The sequence below is a fragment of the Nicotiana tabacum genome, chromosome 7 (genome assembly GCF_000715075.1).
Source record: "Nicotiana tabacum cultivar K326 chromosome 7, ASM71507v2, whole genome shotgun sequence".
NCBI classification, from domain to species: Eukaryota; Viridiplantae; Streptophyta; class Magnoliopsida; order Solanales; family Solanaceae; genus Nicotiana; species Nicotiana tabacum.
In genome coordinates, this window is record NC_134086.1 from 179,804,601 (window position 1) to 179,825,556 (window position 20,956).

General features: G+C 41.9%; 2 protein-coding genes across 4 annotated transcripts; both read right to left on the minus strand.

Moving 5' to 3' along the window:
* Positions 1 to 288: 288 nt before the first annotated feature.
* On the minus strand, positions 289 to 4,103 carry LOC107829572 (putative flavin-containing monooxygenase 1). Of its 3 annotated transcripts, none has more exons than XR_012693719.1 (7): positions 3,445 to 4,102; positions 2,565 to 2,802; positions 2,289 to 2,464; positions 1,240 to 1,598; positions 735 to 1,123; positions 494 to 597; positions 289 to 373 (listed from the first exon to the last, which is right to left on the minus strand). XR_012693719.1 is itself a non-coding variant. In XM_016657022.2 (5 exons), exons 1-5 carry the CDS (start codon positions 3,898 to 3,900, stop codon positions 781 to 783), a joined length of 1,572 nt encoding a protein of 523 aa, XP_016512508.2. In that variant the 5' UTR covers positions 3,901 to 4,103; the 3' UTR covers positions 573 to 780. The 3 variants fall into 3 exon arrangements, 1 of the variants encoding a protein (XP_016512508.2); XR_012693718.1 differs by having other exon boundaries at positions 289 to 378; XM_016657022.2 differs by lacking the exon at positions 289 to 373 and having other exon boundaries at positions 573 to 1,123; positions 3,445 to 4,103.
* Positions 4,104 to 17,720: 13,617 nt separating this feature from the next.
* LOC107829581 (SEC1 family transport protein SLY1) lies at positions 17,721 to 20,520 on the minus strand. Its single transcript, XM_016657029.2, has 3 exons — positions 20,280 to 20,520; positions 19,831 to 20,169; positions 17,721 to 19,485 (listed from the first exon to the last, which is right to left on the minus strand). Exons 1-3 carry the CDS (start codon positions 20,308 to 20,310, stop codon positions 17,993 to 17,995), a joined length of 1,863 nt encoding a protein of 620 aa, XP_016512515.1. The 5' UTR covers positions 20,311 to 20,520; the 3' UTR covers positions 17,721 to 17,992.
* Positions 20,521 to 20,956: the final 436 nt, after the last annotated feature.

A 20,956-nucleotide genomic window follows, 5' to 3' on the forward strand; every position in this document is an offset into this window, starting at 1 on the left:
GCTAAAAGTAATTTTTTTCACAAAATATAATTTTTTTAAGAAATTGAAGTGTTTGACCAAGACGGAGAAGTGTTTTTGAGAATCAACAGAAGCAGTTTTTCTGCTTTATGGAAGAAGGTACGTATTCTAGATTTTCCCAAAATGCAGAAGCAGAAAAATAATTTTTTCAAGATATTTAAATTCCCCAATTTTTGGCAGTTTGGCCAAATGGGCTCTTAGATGAGTTATAAATGTAAATTGTCAGTAGTAATTGTGCTGGGAGCATTTGCGATCATACATTGACTACAGTTTGGAAACGATATACTGAGAAAGAGGATCTTGCATACCTTTTTCCCTTGGTTCATTGTATTGGATGTCTCAAGGAAAATGAACACTTCCCTTTTTCAACAAAATGAACACTGTTTAGATTGACCAGAAATGGAAGGAAAACAATATAGCAAATTTAAAATGCTAGCCTTATTGTTCAAGGTTAATGAACAACAATATAACACACCGTTTCGAAGATCCCTCTGATATTCTTGTGCCATTGAGTCAACACAAACTGTTTGTCATTCAGTAGAGATTCATAAAGCTGAGCCAGCATGCATGATCGTCAAGCTAGTATAAATCAGGGTTTCCAAAGGTGGATCACAAGCTTATTGTGCGAATGCTAAGGCACCCGGCCATCAACATGAAGAAAAATAAGAAAAATACAATAGAATTTTGAATACAAGCGAGAACAGAGGAAAGGAGACCTTTCTGAAGCTGGCAGAAGAGGACCTGATGATACTCTTAAACTCGTTAGCCGGTGTAATCCATTGGTCCATAAGGATCGAACCACTCAGACAAACGACCCTTTTTCCTTTTAGGATTCCATCCCATGTCCTTGCACAGTTGGTCATTGTACCAAATATGCAATGCGCCGATGCATGATCTCCTGTAGTTCTTCAAATATGAATATCTCTTCTTGTATTTATCCCACTCTGCTATGTCTTCTTCCATGATCTTGATGCTAGGTAGCTTAAATTTTCCATCCAGAAGTTCTGCCAGCCATCGGCATCTTATTTCCGAGGTGTATAGATTTGCTATGCTTTCCGAGAATCCAATTATTGCCAGATGTGGAATTCGAGGATGAATGCATTCCCTGAAAATCATCCGGAATGACATTACTTTCACACAAGATGAGGTTATACACATAGATAACTCTGATGAACGTATGCAAAAGAATTCCCACCACTACACAAAGCTTTTAATACTCACCTATAGAGAGGAACTGCAGAGTCATCTGTGCCTGCAATGAAGTCCTGAAATCTTGGTGATTCAAAAATGTGTTTGAGCTTATCAATTCCCTTGAAGCCAGTAGCGAGTATGACTAAGTCGGATTTTATTGGTTCAGCCTGACCCTCAAGAACGATACCTTCTTTCGAGAATCCAAAGCTCTTCGCTTTCTTCAGCTTGATACTTCCTTCCCCAACTCTATCGTAGAATTCTTCAGGCACTAAAGAAATTAAACATGAACTCAATTCGTTTAAGAAACTATGCTCTGGCACTATTCCATGTTTTGCAAGCCCGAGTTTGTGTTGTATATGACTTTCTACAAATTTTGAGAAGGCCCACCTCTGTAAAAATATGAGTGATTTCTATTAGTACTGCATGTTAGTTTTGTGAGAGGAAGAATAGAAATCACATTCTTGTAACTTCGAGCATATGGGTAGTAACTTTAAGATGACTTCTAGTAACTTTGGGATGGATTCTGATATTTTGAGAAGGAATAGTAGTTAACTTTGTCGACGGTTGCTGCTCCGTTGTTGCTTCAGCAGCAATAATACTTATTTTTCTTGTTTCTTCACTTAACTTGCACACTTGCATGTATCTGTGTTACGTAACAGTCATGTATTTTGATTCTTATGCTAAACTCCACTTGTTTACTTATTTTATCCTTTTGGGTTCCAAAGTGGTGTCATGTAAAGAGTTTTTCTTTGCTTTTTTGCATTTTTTTATAACAGTTGGTGGAATAACTTTTCATTTCCAAATTCAACATCTTTCCAATTTACAAAACTACTCAGATTCTCAGTCTTTGGTTATTGAAATTCAGGTATATAACTTATATGTAGCTTAGTTTCTCTACAATGGTTAAGTTTTGAGCGACATGTACAGTCCACAGCCAGAAATGAACATTAGTCAATCTCAAAGTATTTGGCTTTGTTTGCAGATGCATTTGTTAGTTTCAATGAGAATGTATGACTAATTGTTGCTGCACATAGTTGATTTTTTTTATAAGTTTAATTAGTCAGGAAGAAAACAATTACCAAAGGTGAAAGAGTTGTCGCCAGGAGACTTAGAAGAAGGCCTTCGCCTGGTTTATGCACCATAAGTTCGGAGAATCGACTTAGGTAGAGATATGCCAAAGGGAATCCCCATGGAAAATAATCGGGAATGTTCCAATGCGGCGTCCTAGTTAATACTGTGCATGGACGTTCAATCCCTGCAAAATTAGTGCAAACAGAATCAAGCTGATGTTTATAAACAAACAATAAAGAGGTCCAGGGAATGAAGGTATATGGAAGATCAGTAGCAGTACTTACCATTAACTGTGGAGCACTCCATGGCAATGTCCATTCCTGATTTCTGGGACCCAATGACAGCTACATTTTTTCCTTTGACAAAGTTGGTTGCAGTTGTTGAGTCCATTTTGGAATAGTCCATTGAATGGATTACTTCACCTTGAAAAGCTTGGGGGCCTTTGTTTGGAGGGAATTGAGGGATATTTGGAACTTGGCTGAATCTTCCCACGCAAACTACTACAAAATCCACTTGGTATACCTGCAGCCATGAGAGATATGCCAGCTTATCCTCCATTTGATTGTAAAAATCAACTTTATGCAGATAGATATCAAGCAGGAGTCGACTCAGATAATACTAATACATACTGAATTGAACTTGTAAAAATAATTTGTAGAAGTTTTTGAAATGGCACTCTGCCGTTTATGCAGCTCTCATTGGGTTACAAACAATCATTATACACACTGCATTAGATTAGCTATTCTAGTAATTACTGGGGAATTATATTAGAACAGTGTTAGTAATTTAATACTAGCTTGTCAGCTCCACTACTCTTACTAATTAAGTATTGGCCTGGTGATCAATATATAGGACAAGCTCGGTTAGATACAATGCGTTAATGTATTCCAGTACTAGCTAGTATATGCTAGAGAATGCCAAGTTGCGTTGCTCTAGTTGTTGTTATGTAAATACTACTAATTGACCCAAAAAGTATGATGCCAAACAACCTAAACAGAATAAGTATATTTCAGAATCTTAGACGATACTACTCAAATGTCATCATCGGACCGGACGTTGACACCGACATGAATCTCGAATGTCTGAGAACATTTTAAAATAGGAGATAAAGAAAGTAGCATAGTAATGGATTTGCTATAAGGGGGTGGTTAGTTAACTAATTACCTGCGGGGAGGGGGTTCGAGTGTCCTGTACAGTTACGTTCCATTTCCCCTTAGAGCTAAAAGGCTCGCCTGTGCCGCCCCACAAATTCCATTCTCCATCAGAGCCGCCACCAGATTCATAACTGAGGCTCAACACTTTGCTATTGAACTGAATGTGACGGAGCAAATTAAAGTGATGAGCATATGATTCAATGTACTCCAGCACAGTTTGTTGGTCGGGAAACACATCGGTTACAGAATCAGGCCATGGAAAATCAGAGAACTGGTAAACAGGTCTTGGTGTCTGCAGCTTGGTACTCCCAATAGTCTTAGTCCACACACCTCCAATGCTACCCTCGGACTCAAACACAATGGGATCGAAACCTTTTGAAAGGCTGTATTTGCAGGCCAATAGGCCGCTTATACCAGCTCCGATTATTGCAATCACCTGCTTCTTTCCGTGAGTATTAGTTGCCATTGTTATTGCATGCGATAGAATGAATAACTTGATTTCTGGACAAACTTTGATAGTCCTATAAGTATTAATTTATTGGTAGTTGATCTACCTTTCCTCTTGTATGATTTAAAATTCTTAATTACCCCAGCACTATAGCATTTAATTAATATCTAAACCATAAAAATATCTGAGTTATACAATACACTGCACGACAAGAAGTATTATATTCCTAGTGAGCATAAGTAATATTATTAATAAATTGCTGGCGCCAAACATGGTAATGTCGCTTTCCAAGGTCCCAGTATTACCAGATTTTGATGCTAATCAGGATTAGGTACTTAAACAGATTGCATTACTTAATAAGGGCAATGTTATTCAATTGTATGGCCCATGTCCTCCTAGGACATATCATTGTCAAGACAAATGTAGCTATCAGTATTATATAACCGTTTTACAAACGTTTCTAACTTTGATGCCAATATAAAGATATTGACACTGATATTTTCAACAAAAAATCAATCACGTGGAGACGAAGAGATGTAAAAAAATCAGGGAGGGACTTGGGAAAAGCCACTGATAGAGGATTGCGTGCACATCTGGTTCTAGTGCACATCTGGCATGCTTCCTAGTACTTTAACAAATGGTTTCGTCTGTCCAAATTGTTGCCTATATTTTCCCTGTATGCTGGAATATTTAGCAGCTGCTTATATTTTGAATATCAAATGTTTGATAAAAGTTGAGTAGGTATGGCATTGTTAGGCCATGTTCAAAAATGCCGAGGTTGCTAATGCTTGTTCAAAATAGTTGTCTCTATTGTTTTACTATTATCATAGCAATTTTTTATCACGTTGTTATTTCCCCTGCCTGCAACATATAGGAAGTGTCAAGATATTGAGTGATTTTATTTTGTGTCTCACACAACTTACACTAGTTGTGTGAGACCTCTTTTTATCTCACATATTTGTGGACCCATATCTTACACATCTGGGTCCACAAAATTTTGGGACCACACAGTTGTGAGACAAAAAAGTTGTGTGAGACACAAAATAAAATTTTCCCAAGACATTGGTTGCGTCCATGTTCCTAGTATTAGTTAGGAGATTATCATCGTAGACGGGCCATAAAAAGGAGGAAAAGTATAACCATGCTCATGCACAACTCAGAAATGTTATTGAACGTGCTTATGGAGTTTTAAAAGCAAGATTTCCAATATTGGACAAGATGGCTCTATATCCTATTGATGTCCAAAGAGATGTTGTTATTACATGTTTTGTTGTCCATAATTTTATCAGAAAAGAGCGTCTAAATGATGACTTGTTTAATCAATATGATTTACCTCAAGTAATATTTGAGGAAGAAGGAGAACATGAACAAGTATTAGATGAAACAAATGGACCTAGCTGGACAACTGAAGATTCACAGTTTATGAACAATATGCGTGAAGCACTTGCACTTCAGCTAATGCAAAGAAGAGGAAATAATTGATAGTTTCATATTTTTGTTATTAGAATTATGTTTTTAATGTTTGAACACTAGAATTTTGACATAATGTTTAATTACTATTGTTCGAATTGTGTATACACAAACACACAAACACACATACACACACACACACACACACACACACATATATATATATATATATATATATATATATATATATATATATAGAGAGAGAGAGAGAGAGAGAGAGAGAGAGATCATATTAATTATTCAGTTGTGTATTCAGATTCAGATGTCTTGATCTTAATACACATCTTCATATTCAGATGTGTATTCAGATTCAGACGTCTTACTCTTAATAAAAACAAATGAGGCCTTATACAGACTCTTTAAGAAAAATTAATTAGGACGAGATTTCGACTATTTTATCTTTATTTATATTTTAATATTTAATTTTTTTATTAATATTTGAACAAAGTTATCATAATTGAGGTGTTTGCAGTCTTCAAAGATAATTACTACTAAAAATAAAAAATAAAAAAGATAATCTATTTTGTCTTGAACTTTTAAAGTGACAAATAATTTGAGATAACTATTTTTAGTAACCTGTTAATATGAGACGGCATGAGTACATTATATTGTGATTATTAATGTCGTATTTTAATTTAAGTGTCTTAGTTTGACCAGCACAAAATTTAAGGGAGACCTTAAAATCTTGTGATTTTAAACTAAAGTAACATGTAATGTACAAAAAAATCTTTTGAACTTTGTGGCATTAAACGGTCATATAGATAGTTAGATTTAAAAAGTTACTAAATTAAGAAGGCCAAATATATAAAGATACCATTAAACTTGTTTAAAAAATAGGTTTGAACACCTAAACTAAACGAGTGTTCTTTTACCCTTTTAAATATATTTGGAATGAATTATTTCACCACCTAAAACACGAATACCAGTCTCACAATATGACAAATAAATAATTTTAATGACATTTTGGGCATCCAAGCGCAAGCTTTGAACCAAACTGAAGACTATTTGTTTCCATTTTTCTAGTTCTGACTGTATGGGTCCAAATTTGATCGATCACGACCTACAACGAGTATGACAAATGACCAGGTATCTTCGAGTCGACGTCCCGAGAGAGACTACCTTAGGGCAAAAGAAGAAATTATACGACCCCTGCAGTAGAGTAAGCCCATTAGGGGACATTAAGAATATTCCGTCGAATATTCCTTGTATTTTGTTTCTTACAAAAGAAAAGAGTTTCTCTCTAGTATATGAGGGGGACAAAAACCATGTAATAAGGCATCGATACTCTGGGAAGCTTACCATTCTTGAATGAAAAGAAACTAACAACCATCTTCTCTTTATCTATTATTATTCATTCTAGAGATTATTATCTTCAGCTAGGATTTACCCCTTCATCTTAGATTGATTTGTTCAAAAGGTTTTAACATCTTTTGAGCCAAATAATTTGGCGCCGTCTCTGGGGATTTCTATAGCTGAAATCGTAGTTTTCATCTAGATCCTTGAAAGAAACGGTCATCTCTCGTCAGCTCCATAAAAATTGACGATGGCGGAAAGGGAGAAGCAAGGTTAAAGGCAATAGAGGGTGTCATAAATAACTTTCTGAATTCCCTCAACGAGGCCAGTGGAGAACACACTGAAAATGCGACACCAAGTGTTATACCTGAGGGTGAGATCTCACCTCCTCCGCACGGAGATCTAATGATCTTACGCGAGAGAGGAACCTCAACATCCTCAGCAGGAGAAGCGCCACCAGCTGTCAAAAGGCTACTAGAAGAATGGTTAACGAGTGCCTTGAGCAACATGCTCGAGAAACCCATTCAGGGAGGCGTCGAAGACGCGCTACCCACAGAAATCGCAACCGCTGCCGATGAGCCAAGTGCTACATGAACAGGTAATACCCACACTGTTACTGATGCAGGTGACGATGCCCTTATGTACATCTTAAAGAAAATGGAAGAGATGGAGGATGAGAATAAAACACTCTGCGACTAGATGAAGGAACATCAGGAAAGGGTCGACAAAATACCAGGCGCTCCGAAGCTGTTACCAAAACGCAACGTAGGCCGGTTCGTTGAATAGCCATATAGCGAAGGGAAACTCCCCATTCTATTAAAAGACCTTCAAAATGTCGCCATATTTAAAAATATATGATGGTACTACAGACCCAGAAGATCACCTAATCCACTACGTTACCGCAGTAAAGGGTAACAATTTATAAAAGGAACATGTGCTATCTGTGCTGCTGAAAATGTTCGGCGAAACTCTGACAGGAGGAGCGCTGATATGGTACTCTCAGCTACCAGTACGATCGATATCCACATTCAAAGAAATTGCAGATAAGTTCGCAACCGCGCACGCGGGAGCGAAAAAGGCAGAAGCTAGGTCAATGATATCTTCGTCGTCAGGCAAACGATGAGCGAGGGACTTCGGGATTTCCTAGCCCGATTCAACAGAGTAAGGATGAGCCTACCAAACGCGTTTGAAGGGATGGTAGTAGCAGCCTTTCAAAATGGGCTAAACAAAAACGGGTCGAAAGCAATCAAAACGTTACTCAGCAGACTCATGAAGTACCTTCCTACCACATGGGAAGAAATCTATAATGCCTATTGCGCCGAAGTGAGGGTAGACGAGGATGAACTGAATGGCCCGCTTCAGTAATTGACATCATTCCAGATTGAAACCAGGAGAGATCGCTGCCATGATGGGCGAAGGGAGCAACTACCACGCTTCAATCGAGAAAGACACCAGCCCTATATCCGAGCATCCTATCCTCCACCTCCACGACATGCAGATATCGCGCCTCGACATACCACACCCTCCCGAAACGAAAGAGGTATGCCTCCACTACTATCTGCTCATAACTTTTGTATTTCCCCTTCAAAAATAGTGTATGCACTGGAGAAGTTCGGCACTAAGGTGTAGTGGCCGCAAAAGATGAAATCGTACCCGAGCACAAAGAGGTCAAACATCCCATGTGAATTCCACCAAGAAAGAGGACATAAGACCGAAGATTGCATAGGTCTGCGACATGAAGTAGTTAGGATGTTAAACCAGAGGTACCTGAAAGAACTGCTAAGCGATAAAGGACGGGCCAACTTCGCTCGAGAGCGCGACCCACCTTAAGGACCTCCAAAGCCACCATCACCAGCTCGTACCATACAAATGATCATTGGCAGCGGTGACAACACGACAATCAACCATGTGAAGTTCACCACCATGCATAAACCCAAATGGACAGTCGCACACGAACGTTATGACAACCTCAAAAATAGTATCATCTTCGATAAGTCAGATATCGACGGTTTGTCTTTCCCTCACTATGATGCTTTGGTTATAACTTTACACATCATTGATATCGATGTAAAAATAATCATGGTGGATGACGGAAGTGGCGCGTGTATTGTTCACCCGCAAGTTCTCATGCAAATGAGGCTCGAGAATAAAATAATATCGTGTTACATAACACTAACGGGTTTTAATAATGCAGTAGAGCGAACATCTGGAGAAATAGTGCTACCCGTCCTAGCAGGAGGGGTTACTCTGGAGACGACATTCCACGTCGTGAATTAGAAAACAGCCTACAACGCCATCATAGGGTGACCATGGATACACGCCATGTGAGTCGTCCTGTCCAGTTTTTATCAAGTAATCAAATTTCCCACCCCATGGGGGATATTTAGCATCCTCAAGAATGCAGGGGCCACGTACTAGAGGTTAGTCACCAAAATGTTCAAAGAACAGCTCGGTAAGACCATGGAGGTTTACATTGACGACATGATAGTAATGTCGACAAAGAAAGAGGATCACGTTGGCCATCTGAAGGAAGCCTTCAAGATATTAAGGCAATACGGGATGAAGTTGAATCCCGAAAAGTGCGCCTTCGGTGTAACTTCAGGAAAATTCCTTGGTTTCCTCGTGTCACAAAGGGGAATCAAAGTCAACCCGGATCAAATCAGGGCCATCGACGAAATACCAGAGATACTGACCAGCAAAAAGCAGGTGCAAAAGCTAACAGGGCGAATAGCCGCCCTATTAAGGTTCATTTCACGATCCTCGGATAGATGCCACAAATTCTTCAATGTGCTGAGAAAAGACCACGGTCTGCAATGGAACGAAGAATGTATCGATGCCCTGAGAAAATTAAAAACGTATCTATCCTCGCCACCATTACTCGTCAAAGCGGACCTAGGTGAATGTCTACTTGTGTATCTAGCAGTTTCCGAAGTTGCGGTAAGCGCAGTCTTGGTCTGTGAAAATAAAGGTATGTAATCTCCGATTTACTATATCAGCAAAACTTTAATCGATGCCGAGATGAGGTACCATCACCTTGAAAAGCTAGCTCTAGCATTGGTCGTGGCTTCACGGAAGCTTAGACCGTACTTTCAATGTCACCCCATAAAAGTGGTAACAACCTTCCCACTAAGGGGTATCCTACACAAACCCGAACTATGGGTAGACATGCCAAATGGTCCATAGAACTAAGTGAGCACGACATAACGTACCAACCGTGAACTGCCATTAAGTCGCAGGTGCTCGCCGACTTCGTCACTGATTTCAGCACGGAAATATTGCCCGAGGTAGAACAGAAAACACTCCGTACTTCCACGCATACCGACCTCTGGGTCCTCTACACCTACGGTGCCTCTAATACCTCGGGATCGAGACTGGGACTCGTCCTCGAGGTCCCTACAGGCGATGTAATTTGCTAGTCCATACGATGCCTCGAGATGACTAACAACGAGGCCGAGTATGAAGCTGTGATTGCAAGTTTAAAGTTAGCCCTCAAATATGGCGCTTAACAACTCGTCCTCCACTGTGACTCTCAACTCGTAGTGAATCAAGTCACCAGGACTTTCCAAATCAAAGAGCATAGACTATAAAGGTACTAGTCAGAAATCTACAAACGGCTGCCAGAATTCGACGAATGCCGCCTCGACCAAATACCTAGGGCATAGAATATTGAAGCAGATGGCCTCGCTAAACTAGCTGCGGCTACCAAGAATATCAACAAGGAAAACGTGGTCACCCTCCTTCATTCCGCAATAGACCACGTCGAGGTACATTTCATAAACTTAACTTGGGACTGGCGTAACCGCTTTGTAGCCTATTTGCAGGATGGTACGCTCCCGTAAGATAAAAAAGAAGCCAAAAAACTCCGGGTACAGGCAGCCCGATACAGCCTAGTAAACGGTAATCTCTACAAAAGAACGTTCGGTGGCCTCCTAGCCAAATGTCTTGGACCACATCAAACAAGACGAGTACTGGAAGAAGCACACGAAGGGCACTGCAGCGCCCACACAGGAAACCGCGCCCTCGTCTGATGCCTTATCCGCGCCGACTACTGGCCTACCATGAAAAAAGAAGTCGCGGACTATGTCCGGAGATGCGAGCAATGTCAAAAGTATGCCCCTATGATACATCAAGCAGGGGAACTCCTTCATTCTGTCACTTCGCCATAGCCATTCATAAAGTGGGGAATGGGCATAGTCGGCCCCCTCCCAGCAGGACGAGGTAAGGTACGCTTCCTTTTGGTTTTAACTGACTATTTTTCTAAATGGGTGGAAGCAGGTGCATACACTCAGATACGTGAGCATGAGGTCATCGCGTTCATATGGAAAAACATTTTATGTCGTTTCGGCATCCCTAAAGAAATTAGCTGCGACAACGGACCTCAGTTCGTCGGGAAAAGAAGAGTGAGTTTTTCGAAAAATGGCACATCAAACGAATACTCTCCACACCATATCACCCTTCCACCAATGGTCAAGCCGAATCCTCCAACAAAGTAATACTGAATATATTGAAAAAGAAGCTTGAGGATGTTAAAGGGCTATGGCCTGAACTACTACCGGAAGTATTATGGGCATACCGTACTATGCCAAAAACCAGCACAGGAGAAACGCCATATTCACTGGTCTACGGGACTGACACAGTTATACCCGTCAAAATCGGAGAACCCAGTTTGAGATACTCCAACGAGAGCGGACCAAGCAATAACGAAAGTAGGCTACAAGATCTGGATGAAGTCGAAGAACGGAGAGACATGGCCCATATAAGAATGGTAGCCCAGAAATATCAGGTAGAAAGAAATTACAACAAGAGAGCCAATGTGCGACCACTCAAAGTTGGAGACTACGTCCTCAAGGCCAAAACACAAGCATTAAAAATCCCAAATGAGGGAAAATTGGGAACGAACTGGGATGGACCCAAAAAAATCGTAGCTGCAACAAACAAAGGAGCATTCCAGTTAAAAACAATGGAGGGAAAATTACTCCAAAACAACTGGAATGTCGCCCACCTCAAGTACTTCCACTTCTTAAAATAAGGCGTTACCTAAGTCGTACTCTTTTTCCCTCACCCGGGTTTTTTCCCAATCGGGTTTTCTCGGGGAGGTTTTTAACGAGGCAGCGAGAGAGACGCCTCAAGGATCGAAGTGTTGTTCATTACCTCGACCCATCGACATGGTCTTCGAAACGAAGTAATGAAGGGACTGGATATAGACAGTCGAATCTCCATTGAATGTGTAGAGTCGACATGTGATTCTCACGAATTTAATCAAATATCCATTGTATGTGCAAAGTCGACATGTGATTCTCACAAGAATTTAGTCAAATCTCCATTGTATGTGCAGAGTCGACATGTGATCCTTACAAGTATATAATTAAACCTCCATTGCATAAACAAAGTCATGTATTCCTACGAGAATACGATCAAAATCTACAAGAAGAAATGGCCAAGGCCATCAACGAAAAATATGAGTTCGACCTCATTCGAACTACGACGAGATCCTACTTCGACGACAGATCGAAGCAACATCCCAATGGCCAAGGCCATCGACGGAAATATAGGTTCGACCTCGTTCGAAATACAAAGAGATCCTACTCCGATGACGGATCGAAGCAACATCCCAATGGCCAAGGCCATCAACGCAAATATAGGTTCGAACTCGTTTGAACTACGACGGGATACTACTTCGACGACAGATCGAAGCAACATCCCAATGGCCAAGGCCATCGGCAAAAAATATGAGTTCGACCTCGTTCGAACTACGACGGGATCCTACTTCGACGACAGATCGAAGCAATATCCCAATGGCCAAGGCCATCGACGACAATATAGGTTCGACCTCGTTCGAACTATGACGGGATCCTACTTCGACGACAGATCAAAGAAACATCCCAATGGCCAAGATCATCGATAAAAATATAGGTTCGACCTCGTTCGAACTATGACGGGATCCTACTTCGACAACAGATCGAAGTAACATCCCAATGGCCAAGGCCATCAACGAAAAATATGAGTTCGGCGTCTTCGAACTACGAAGGGATCCTACTTCGACGACAGATCAAAGCAACATCCCAATGGCCAAGGCCATCAACGAAAATATAGGTTCGAACTCGTTTGAACTACGACGGGATACTACTTCGACGACAGATCGAAGCAACATCCCAATGGCCAAGGCCATCGGCAAAAAATATGAGTTCGACCTCGTTCGAACTACGACGGGATCCTACTTCAACGACAGATCGAAGCAATATCCCAATGGCCAAGGCCATCGACGACAATATAGGTTCGACCTCGTTCGAACTACGACGGGATCCTACTTCGACGACAGATCAAAGAAACATCCCAATGGCCAAGGTCATCGATAAAAATATAGGTTCGACCTCGTTCGAACTACGACGGGATCCTACTTTGACGACAAATCGAAGCAACATCCTAATGGCCAAGGCCATCGACGACAATATAGGTTCGACCTCGCTTGAACTACGAAGGGATTCTACTTCGATGATAGTTCAAAGCAAGATCCCAATAGCCAAGGCCATCGACGACAATATAGGTTCGACCTCGTTCGAACTACGACGGGATTCTACTTTGACGACAGTTCGAAGCAACATCCCAATGGCCAAGGCCATCGACGACAATATAGGTTCAACCTCGTTCGGACTACGATGGGATTCTACTTCGAGGACAGTTCGAAGCAACATCCCAATGGCCAAGGCCATCGACAAAAATATATGTCCGACCTCGTTCGAACTACGACGGGATCCCTCTTCGACGACAGTTCGAAGAAACATCCTGATAGCCAAGGGTGTCAATAATATCATGGGTTCGATAAATGCAAGAAAGAACAAGTCGATAAAGTAAATTTTACATTACAGCAAAATATTATTTACACTTACCCCTACAAACGGGCTCAAGGATGCCCCGTGCAAAAAACCCTAAACAAAAGCAAGTACAAACAAAAACTACACATCATCCTCAGTGGGGTAAGCATCTTCGTACCACGAATCTGAAGCAAGGCGGTTCGCATCATCAGAGTTGATATCATCCCCGTCAGGTGTGAGAGGGTCGTACCCCGTATGCCTCACGAGCTGCACGAGCCTCAGCGTGCACAGCCTGAACCTCCGCCTTAGTAGCCCGTCCCTCGACATGAAAAGCCTTCTACACATCAAGTCGAGCCTCCGCGTGGACCCACAACTCGTATAAACTATGGGACACGACTGGATCGGCTGAGGCACGAGACATAGAAGGCTGAGAATGTCGATTCACATCCTCCGCCCTCAGTGAGGCCATTTGTCCATTTAGTGCAACCAGCTCCGCCTCCAGCTCATTAACACGACCTACGAGCCCTGATAACCTGACGACCAGAGGCTTCCTTCTCTTCAGTCAACTCCGACCTAGAAATACGGAGGGCATCTTCCAAAGATACCGATTCAGAAATAGCTGCCGCCAATTTATCAGTGTCGACGCTCATCTCGCCCTTAAGCCCCTCTACCTTTGTTGCTTTCGTATTCAGCTCAACGGTCAAATCGGCCACCTTTGCCTACAAGTTGGCATTTTCGGCTATCACCCCCTACTCAACTCAAGCTCGTCGTCCTTCACTTTGAGGGAAGCCTCGAGCTCGCTATTACGAGTGACAGTTTTCATGAGTTGCTCATCCCGCTCCCTTAACTCTTCAATATTACGCTCTAATTGGTCCTCCCGCTGTTTGAGCCCCTCGCGAAACAACTGAAACTCGGGGTCTTGATGATAAATGTCAGCCATCGCCCGATGCTTAGCACGATAATGCTGATATTTGGATGACATTTTCTCATAAAGGCACGTCCTTCTCCTCTCTCGACGCTCTCTCTCAACCTCTATGACGAGGGTCTGACAAAAAAGAGAAGGGCAGAAGTTAGAAATAAAATACAGAACGACGATTACAGCACAAACCCAATGACGAAAAGGGAAGGAAAGGCACCTACCTGCAGGGCCATACCAACGACCTTCTGAGACAACTCCACGTCACTCATCGCCCTAAGCGTCTCGCTTTCAGGAGCGGCACATAGAGGAGCTAGGGCTGACGCCACTTGCTCGTTGTTCAGCAGCAAGTTGTAGTCCCCCGGAACGACCACATGACGGTCAGATCCGTCCATCCTAACCTCCACAAGGGTATGGCGACCCACGAACTCATTAACATCCTCTGTGTCGATATTCGAACTTGAGCCGCCACCCTCAACACGATGCCCTCCAACGTTGGACAACGCACCACCCTCAATAGAGCACACTGAACCAGCTCCTGGGCAAACTCCTTCCACTTGGGGAGATCTCCCCGACAAAATGGTGTCGGCCATGAATACGGGCACAGGGACTGTTCGGGATGCCCTGCTTCTATCAGCGTCCATAGCCACGCCCTTCCCAAGCTCCAGCCTCCTTCTTTTCCTCGACAACGACTCGTGCCCGTTAGAGGATTCATCCAAAGGATGTGAGGCCGGTACCGAAGAAGCCTCTTCCCTCGCGGCCACGACTCGAGACAGATCTCCCAATTGAATAGGTTGAGGACGACCCTCTTGAATAGACTCACTCAAGACAAACTACATATCTGTAGTAGCAACGGCTTGTCGAAAGGCGGGGACTGGCGCCCTTCGCCTGGAAGCTACTCGACCTATCATCACAAAGGGTCGTACCATTAAATAAGGTCGCATGGACAACGAAGCAGTAAGACATTTACTAGAGGGAACTTTAGGGTCGTAACGCTTCACGAAGGCGGGCCAAGTTCGAGTTTCTGCTGCATTAGGCAACAGACTGGCTACCCAATCCCTAATATCCGCAATATGGCGAGGCGGACGGCCCATAGCTTCAAAATGGCAAGAAAAATAAACCTTACAATGAATACAGAAGAAAGGGGAACAAAACGAGTGACGACACTTACAAGCCTCGTTCCACCGCTCTAGAAATCTGGCGAAGTCAGAAACGACGTGCTCGGTCTTGACAAAGAAGTATTTGTGCCAAAACTTGCGGCTTGCCCGGTCATCCGTCCCGACCACCAGCCCTTTCGTGCCACGAAGCCTCAAATGCACCATGGTACCCCTGAGGAAGCCAGGCGTGAACAGGTGCAAAAGGTGGTGGACAGAAACGCTATATTCCGCCAACCCTGCATACTTGGTCAATAACAGAAGCACCTCGAGTATATGGCGAAAGTTGTGCTGGGCAAACTTGGTAGAATCTATAAAATTCTTCCGCTAAGGGGAAGAGAAGAAGAGTATAGCCGATCATAAAAGGGTATTCATAGAAAGCGCAGTACCCAGGTCTGTGGACATCCACGTAATCTCTCCCTGCCGGAACTATTTCTATATGAGCAGGAATGCCATACTTTACACGAAGGGCATCGATATGGACTTGCTTCGTCTTAGAAAATACAGGGTTCGGGGTAGGAGGGGGATCTTTGAGGAAGTCACTCCGGGATAAGGAGTGTCTCGGTAGTAACTCCTCCACCGTAGGAGGGCTGTCACCATCTTCTACCACCATATCTCTGCCGTCAGAAGGAGGCACCGTGGATGACGGGGTGGCTTCAGGAACCTCTTCACGAGAACGACGAGACCTCGTCATGATATCGTTCAAAGGAATATCAACACAAAAGGAGGAAGGAAGAAGAAGCTTCACGCGAGGAACGAAAGAAGAAACAGAAATATATGAGAGCAAATGAGAAAGAGTGAAAGAGGTTATCAAGAGAGAAATGTTTAAAGTTTTTCGGAAAATCAAATCCTTCACCTATTTATAGGGTTGGGTGGCGCCAGAATCGAGGCGGCAGGTCTCAAAGCAGCGCACAAGAATCGAAGCACCAAGCCGTCAATCCCTGCCTTGAAAACCTGTGTAATGATGACGCACGTAAAGCTGACATCACTTCTCGGTAAAGTGTACCACTCGGTGTTTTGCTGAACATGATGACCATCTCCCGTTGGCCACGTCGTAACGTTTTAACATGTCAAATTTCTCCAAAAGAATGCATGAAGTCCGCTCATCGAGGACGCATCCGGTCGTAACCCCAATGAGCGGAGGGACTAACTGTATGGGTCCAAATTTGACCGACCACGACCTACAACGAGTACGACAAACGACCGGGTATCTTCGAGTCGACGTCCCGAGGGAGACGGCCTTAGGGCAAAAGAAGAAACTGTACAACCCCTGCAGTTTCGTAAGCCCATTAGGGGACATTAAGAATATTCCTTGTATTTTATTTTTTACAAAAGAGAATAGTTTCTCTCTAGTATATAAGGGGGACAAAAACCTTGTAATAGGGCATCGATACTCTGGGAAACTTACTATTCTTGAATGAAAAGAAACTTAACAACCATCTTCTCTTTATCTATTATTATTCATTCTAGAGATTATTATCTTCAGCTAGGTTTACCCCTTCATCTTCGATTGATTTGTTCAAAAGGTTTTAACATCTTTTGAGTCAAACACCGGCGACATCTCCAACTTGGCTCATCTTCTTCTCTACATTCTTACTCCTCTTTTATTTCGTACTTTATATGCTTAGATCTCGAATTAATTATGTTTGGCTAAGATTTACCATCATTATTATCAATAATCAGTTTGACGAAAGAGTCTTATACTTTTTGCTCAAACAGTATTACAGCAAAATATAACGGGAAAATCAAAATGGAGGAAAATTAAGTAATAATGAGGTCATGCTAATAAAGATAGTAATTAAATAGTTATGAATGCATTTTACATATGAAAAGAAGCCGGTTAAAACGAACTGCGTTCTTGTTCACCCAAAATAAATTGCGATTAGTAAACAGTCAAATAGACAGCTGGAATCTATTCTCTTAATGGGGCTTCCAGCTTAATGATATTGTGGCGGAGCGGAATGACTGCATTTAAGCTGTTCTTCATCGTATGTGGCTCTTCCCAGAATGCTGATCTTGAAATGCCAGCAATGCATGCATATTTAAGTTTTCAAGTCAAGCTATGCAAAGCATCGAGCTTTACAGAGCGGGAAAATACAAATTTTTATTGCAAAATAATAAACAATAGTTGGAACGAGAAAAGCAACTTAAACTACCACACACTATAGGAAATAAAGAATATAAGAATCCACAGAAACCAACTTTGAGTGTTTACTGTGCGATGGTACGCAAACAGTTCCAGGTATATCAACTACAGAACAGCTGTTATAAACAAAATATATGAATTCCTCATACTTTAAAGATTACTATGCATCATCGTCAAATGTCACAATCTAGGAGCACTATGAAGAATATGGTCAATAAATCCTTCTCCAATTACTCAACAAAACCCTGATAAAGTGCACACAGTCGATATTGAACAACAAAAGGTTTCTTTTGGGGATTGTACACAAAACTAATCTGCATTAATGGGCTGGTGCTGCACCACTAGTTCCCAATCCCATCTTCTTCCCTAGTAGTGCAAGCTGCTCAATGAACTCACCTCCTGAAAGAATTTCTGTCGTCCCATATATGACATGCTTAACTGGCTGCTGACGACTGGCAAGCTCTTGTAAGCTTCCATACTCCACATAGTTACCACCACCTATCATGAAGACAATAGCTTCTTTAAATGGTCCTTTCAGATGACTGCTACTCATCCCGGAGCTTGATTTAGGTGCACGAGGATCAAAAACAAGATAAGAATCAATCTCGGGGTTGGGTTTCCCCTCCATTAGTGCTTCTACTGTTCTTGACAAAGCCAATTGATGATCACTGGATAATAGGTTTTTCACACCTGCAGTTACAGCACTGATTGACTGCCCATATAGTTTTTCAGCCCAATCGACGATGTTGCTCCTACTTGCAGAATTTGCTGATGCTAAAGAGACATTCAATGATTTTATCTTCTTTACATACTGAAATGCAGTGGTATCGACCTCAGACTCCCTAAGTGCTGTTTCAATCATTTCAACTTCTGATTGAGGTAAGGTTTCAGTCGAGATAAGATACATGATAGCAAACCGCAGCTTATCCACCTTAGTCCCTTTTCCCCTGAGAGCTCCAATGAGCTCACTGCGATCAATGGCACCTCTTACCATCATATCACTCTCGTTTTTGGCATATGAATCAAGGGACCTCTCCTTGATCTCGCCTAACAATACAGTAGCAATATTTGTGTGCTTATCAATGACTTGCTTTCTCTCTGTCAACTCAGGCAGGGAATTTACAGCATTCATCAAGTGCTTGGTATTTCCAATCAAGTCTGTCCCATCAAACTCAGCCCCTGCGTTCCCACCAGTTCTTTTATTTACCTCCTCAACATCCTTCTTGTACTTGTTCAACTGAGACTCTATCTCCACAGCAACCTCTGGAAACTCCAATGACCAATTTGCCGTCCAGAATGGATCAGATCTGTCCAACTCATATGATTTCATCCCACCTTTCTCTCCCTGCACACTCAACCTGTTCAATCTCAAACCAAGCACATCATGAACAAGTGGTCTATACCTAAAATCATGCTGTATAGCTACCGACAACTCAAAGTTTCTATCGAATAAACACAAAATTGGCCTCTGAAATGAGCTAGTGAAATTCCCACCCTCAGAAAATAAATTGTTTTTAGCCAACAGATGGTCTCGCAATCGCTGATCCAACAGGGATGCCACCATCTCAGCAGGCCCACCACGGGGACACCTAATGATAGGGACAACAGAAAGAGTAGCCAACACACAAAATAAGCCACTGACAATCTTTTCAATGATCTCTTCAATTTCTTTATCCCCAGCAGAGGGATCATTCAGCTGAAGATAACAGTTCTTGTAGGCAAGTGAGAACAAATTATCCTCAAGCGTGACAAACTCCAAATACTGATCATGCACTTTTGAGATCCTTTCAATCGATTCAGAATTAATCGTTCCTGGATCAAAAACAAGTCGTAGGAGTTAATATTTCAAATCTTCACCCAGCACCACCCAGAAATTGTATTAACCATTAAGTGTTTCGAGTTTAAATCAATCAGTCAATCAAGCTGTTGCCTCTTCTCTCCGTAGATCCGTGCCCCCTTTATACAGTTGTATGCAAAATTATCTATCTAAACGAAAATTAAAGTAGATCTTTTAATCCCTTATCCACTAGGTGGAAAAATTGGACGAGCTGGGTGAATAAAACAGTATTCATTCCAATACTAGCTAGCATTTCAAGCATAAAATTCAACAAAAAGAAAAAAATTAATAATGATGAAAGGAGAAGGCGTAGGGTGCACCTGAAGCGAGATCTTCGAGCAAGGGCCTGGGTATAGAAGAGGAGAAGTTCAGATGGAAAGAATCGTAAAGAGACTTGGAGGCATCGGCAACTATACGCTGTATATTAGGATGGGTGGGTTGGACGAAATAGACAGCTGGAACATCGTGGACCGGTTTGCGATCCTTGTCAATGAGGAAGTAGAGGGTGACGCCGTGTTTCCGGAGGTCCTTGACGTGAATCAAAGGGGATAAAATGTCTTGGCAAAAGCGATCGTAAATCAGGATCTTGTATACCTCCTCATTCGCTGTGCCACCCGCATTCACCGGCTGGTTCAGATTTAACATCCGCGTAATGCACTCTGCAATTCCACAAAAGTGTATAAAATTCCAAATTATTAGATTCATAAAAAATAAGTGTGGAGAGAGCAGAAATAAATCTATACAACAGAGAGAGAGAAAATCCAGTTACCGGTTTGCTTTTGACGAAGATTTAGCGCCATAATTTGTCAAGCTTCAAACGAATTATCAGTTTACTTGTCAGTTCTCTGACAAAGAGGAAGACTATGGGGACGAGGACGATGGTGTTTTGGGGTTTGTAGACGATGGATGAGATCTCGTAGCTTGTTCCTTGTGCCTAACTAGCTGTACTCTCTCTCTCTCTCTCTCTGCTTAATCTTTCCGGGTCACTACAACCGCAAAAAAAATGGACTGACCCGGATCCGGCTACCTGCTTAATGAATAAAGGCGACTCGTTGTTCATTGTGCCTAATATATTGTACCTTTATTCTTCCTTAAAATAGCACAGTCTAGTTGGTTTTCAGACTTGTACTCCCTCTGTTCCAATCTATGTGAACATGTTTGACTGGTCACGAAATTTAAGAAAAAATGAAGACTTTTTGAATTTGTGGTCTTACACCAAGTCAAAAAGGAGTCCAGAATATTTGTGTGGTTATAAAAACTTCTCATTAAGGATAGAATTAGAAGCTTAAACTAAATTGTTTCTAAATTTAGAAAGGGGCCATTCTTTTTGAAACAGACCAAAAAGGAAATAAGTTCACATAAACTGGAACAGAGGGAGTAATTAAAAATAGTCTATTAAAAAATAGTTACTACTTTGGTGCAACATGAAAAATTTCAGCATAATAA

Excerpts from the sequence above, each read along its gene's own strand:
- LOC107829572 (XM_016657022.2), bottom strand. The coding sequence starts at position 3,900 with ATGGCAACTAATACTCACGGAAAGAAGCAGGTGATTGCAATAATCGGA. Across the intron at positions 2,803-3,444 it reads CTCGAACCCCCTCCCCGCAG|GTATACCAAGTGGATTTTGT; the intron begins GTAATTAGTTAA and ends TCATGGCTGCAG. Across the intron at positions 1,124-1,239 it reads TCTGCAGTTCCTCTCTATAG|GGAATGCATTCATCCTCGAA; the intron begins GTGAGTATTAAA and ends GATGATTTTCAG.
- LOC107829581 (XM_016657029.2), bottom strand. The coding sequence starts at position 20,310 with ATGGCGCTAAATCTTCGTCAAAAGCAAACCG. Across the intron at positions 20,170-20,279 it reads TCTTCGTCAAAAGCAAACCG|AGTGCATTACGCGGATGTTA; the intron begins GTAACTGGATTT and ends GTGGAATTGCAG. Across the intron at positions 19,486-19,830 it reads GCTCGAAGATCTCGCTTCAG|GAACGATTAATTCTGAATCG; the intron begins GTGCACCCTACG and ends TTTTTGATCCAG.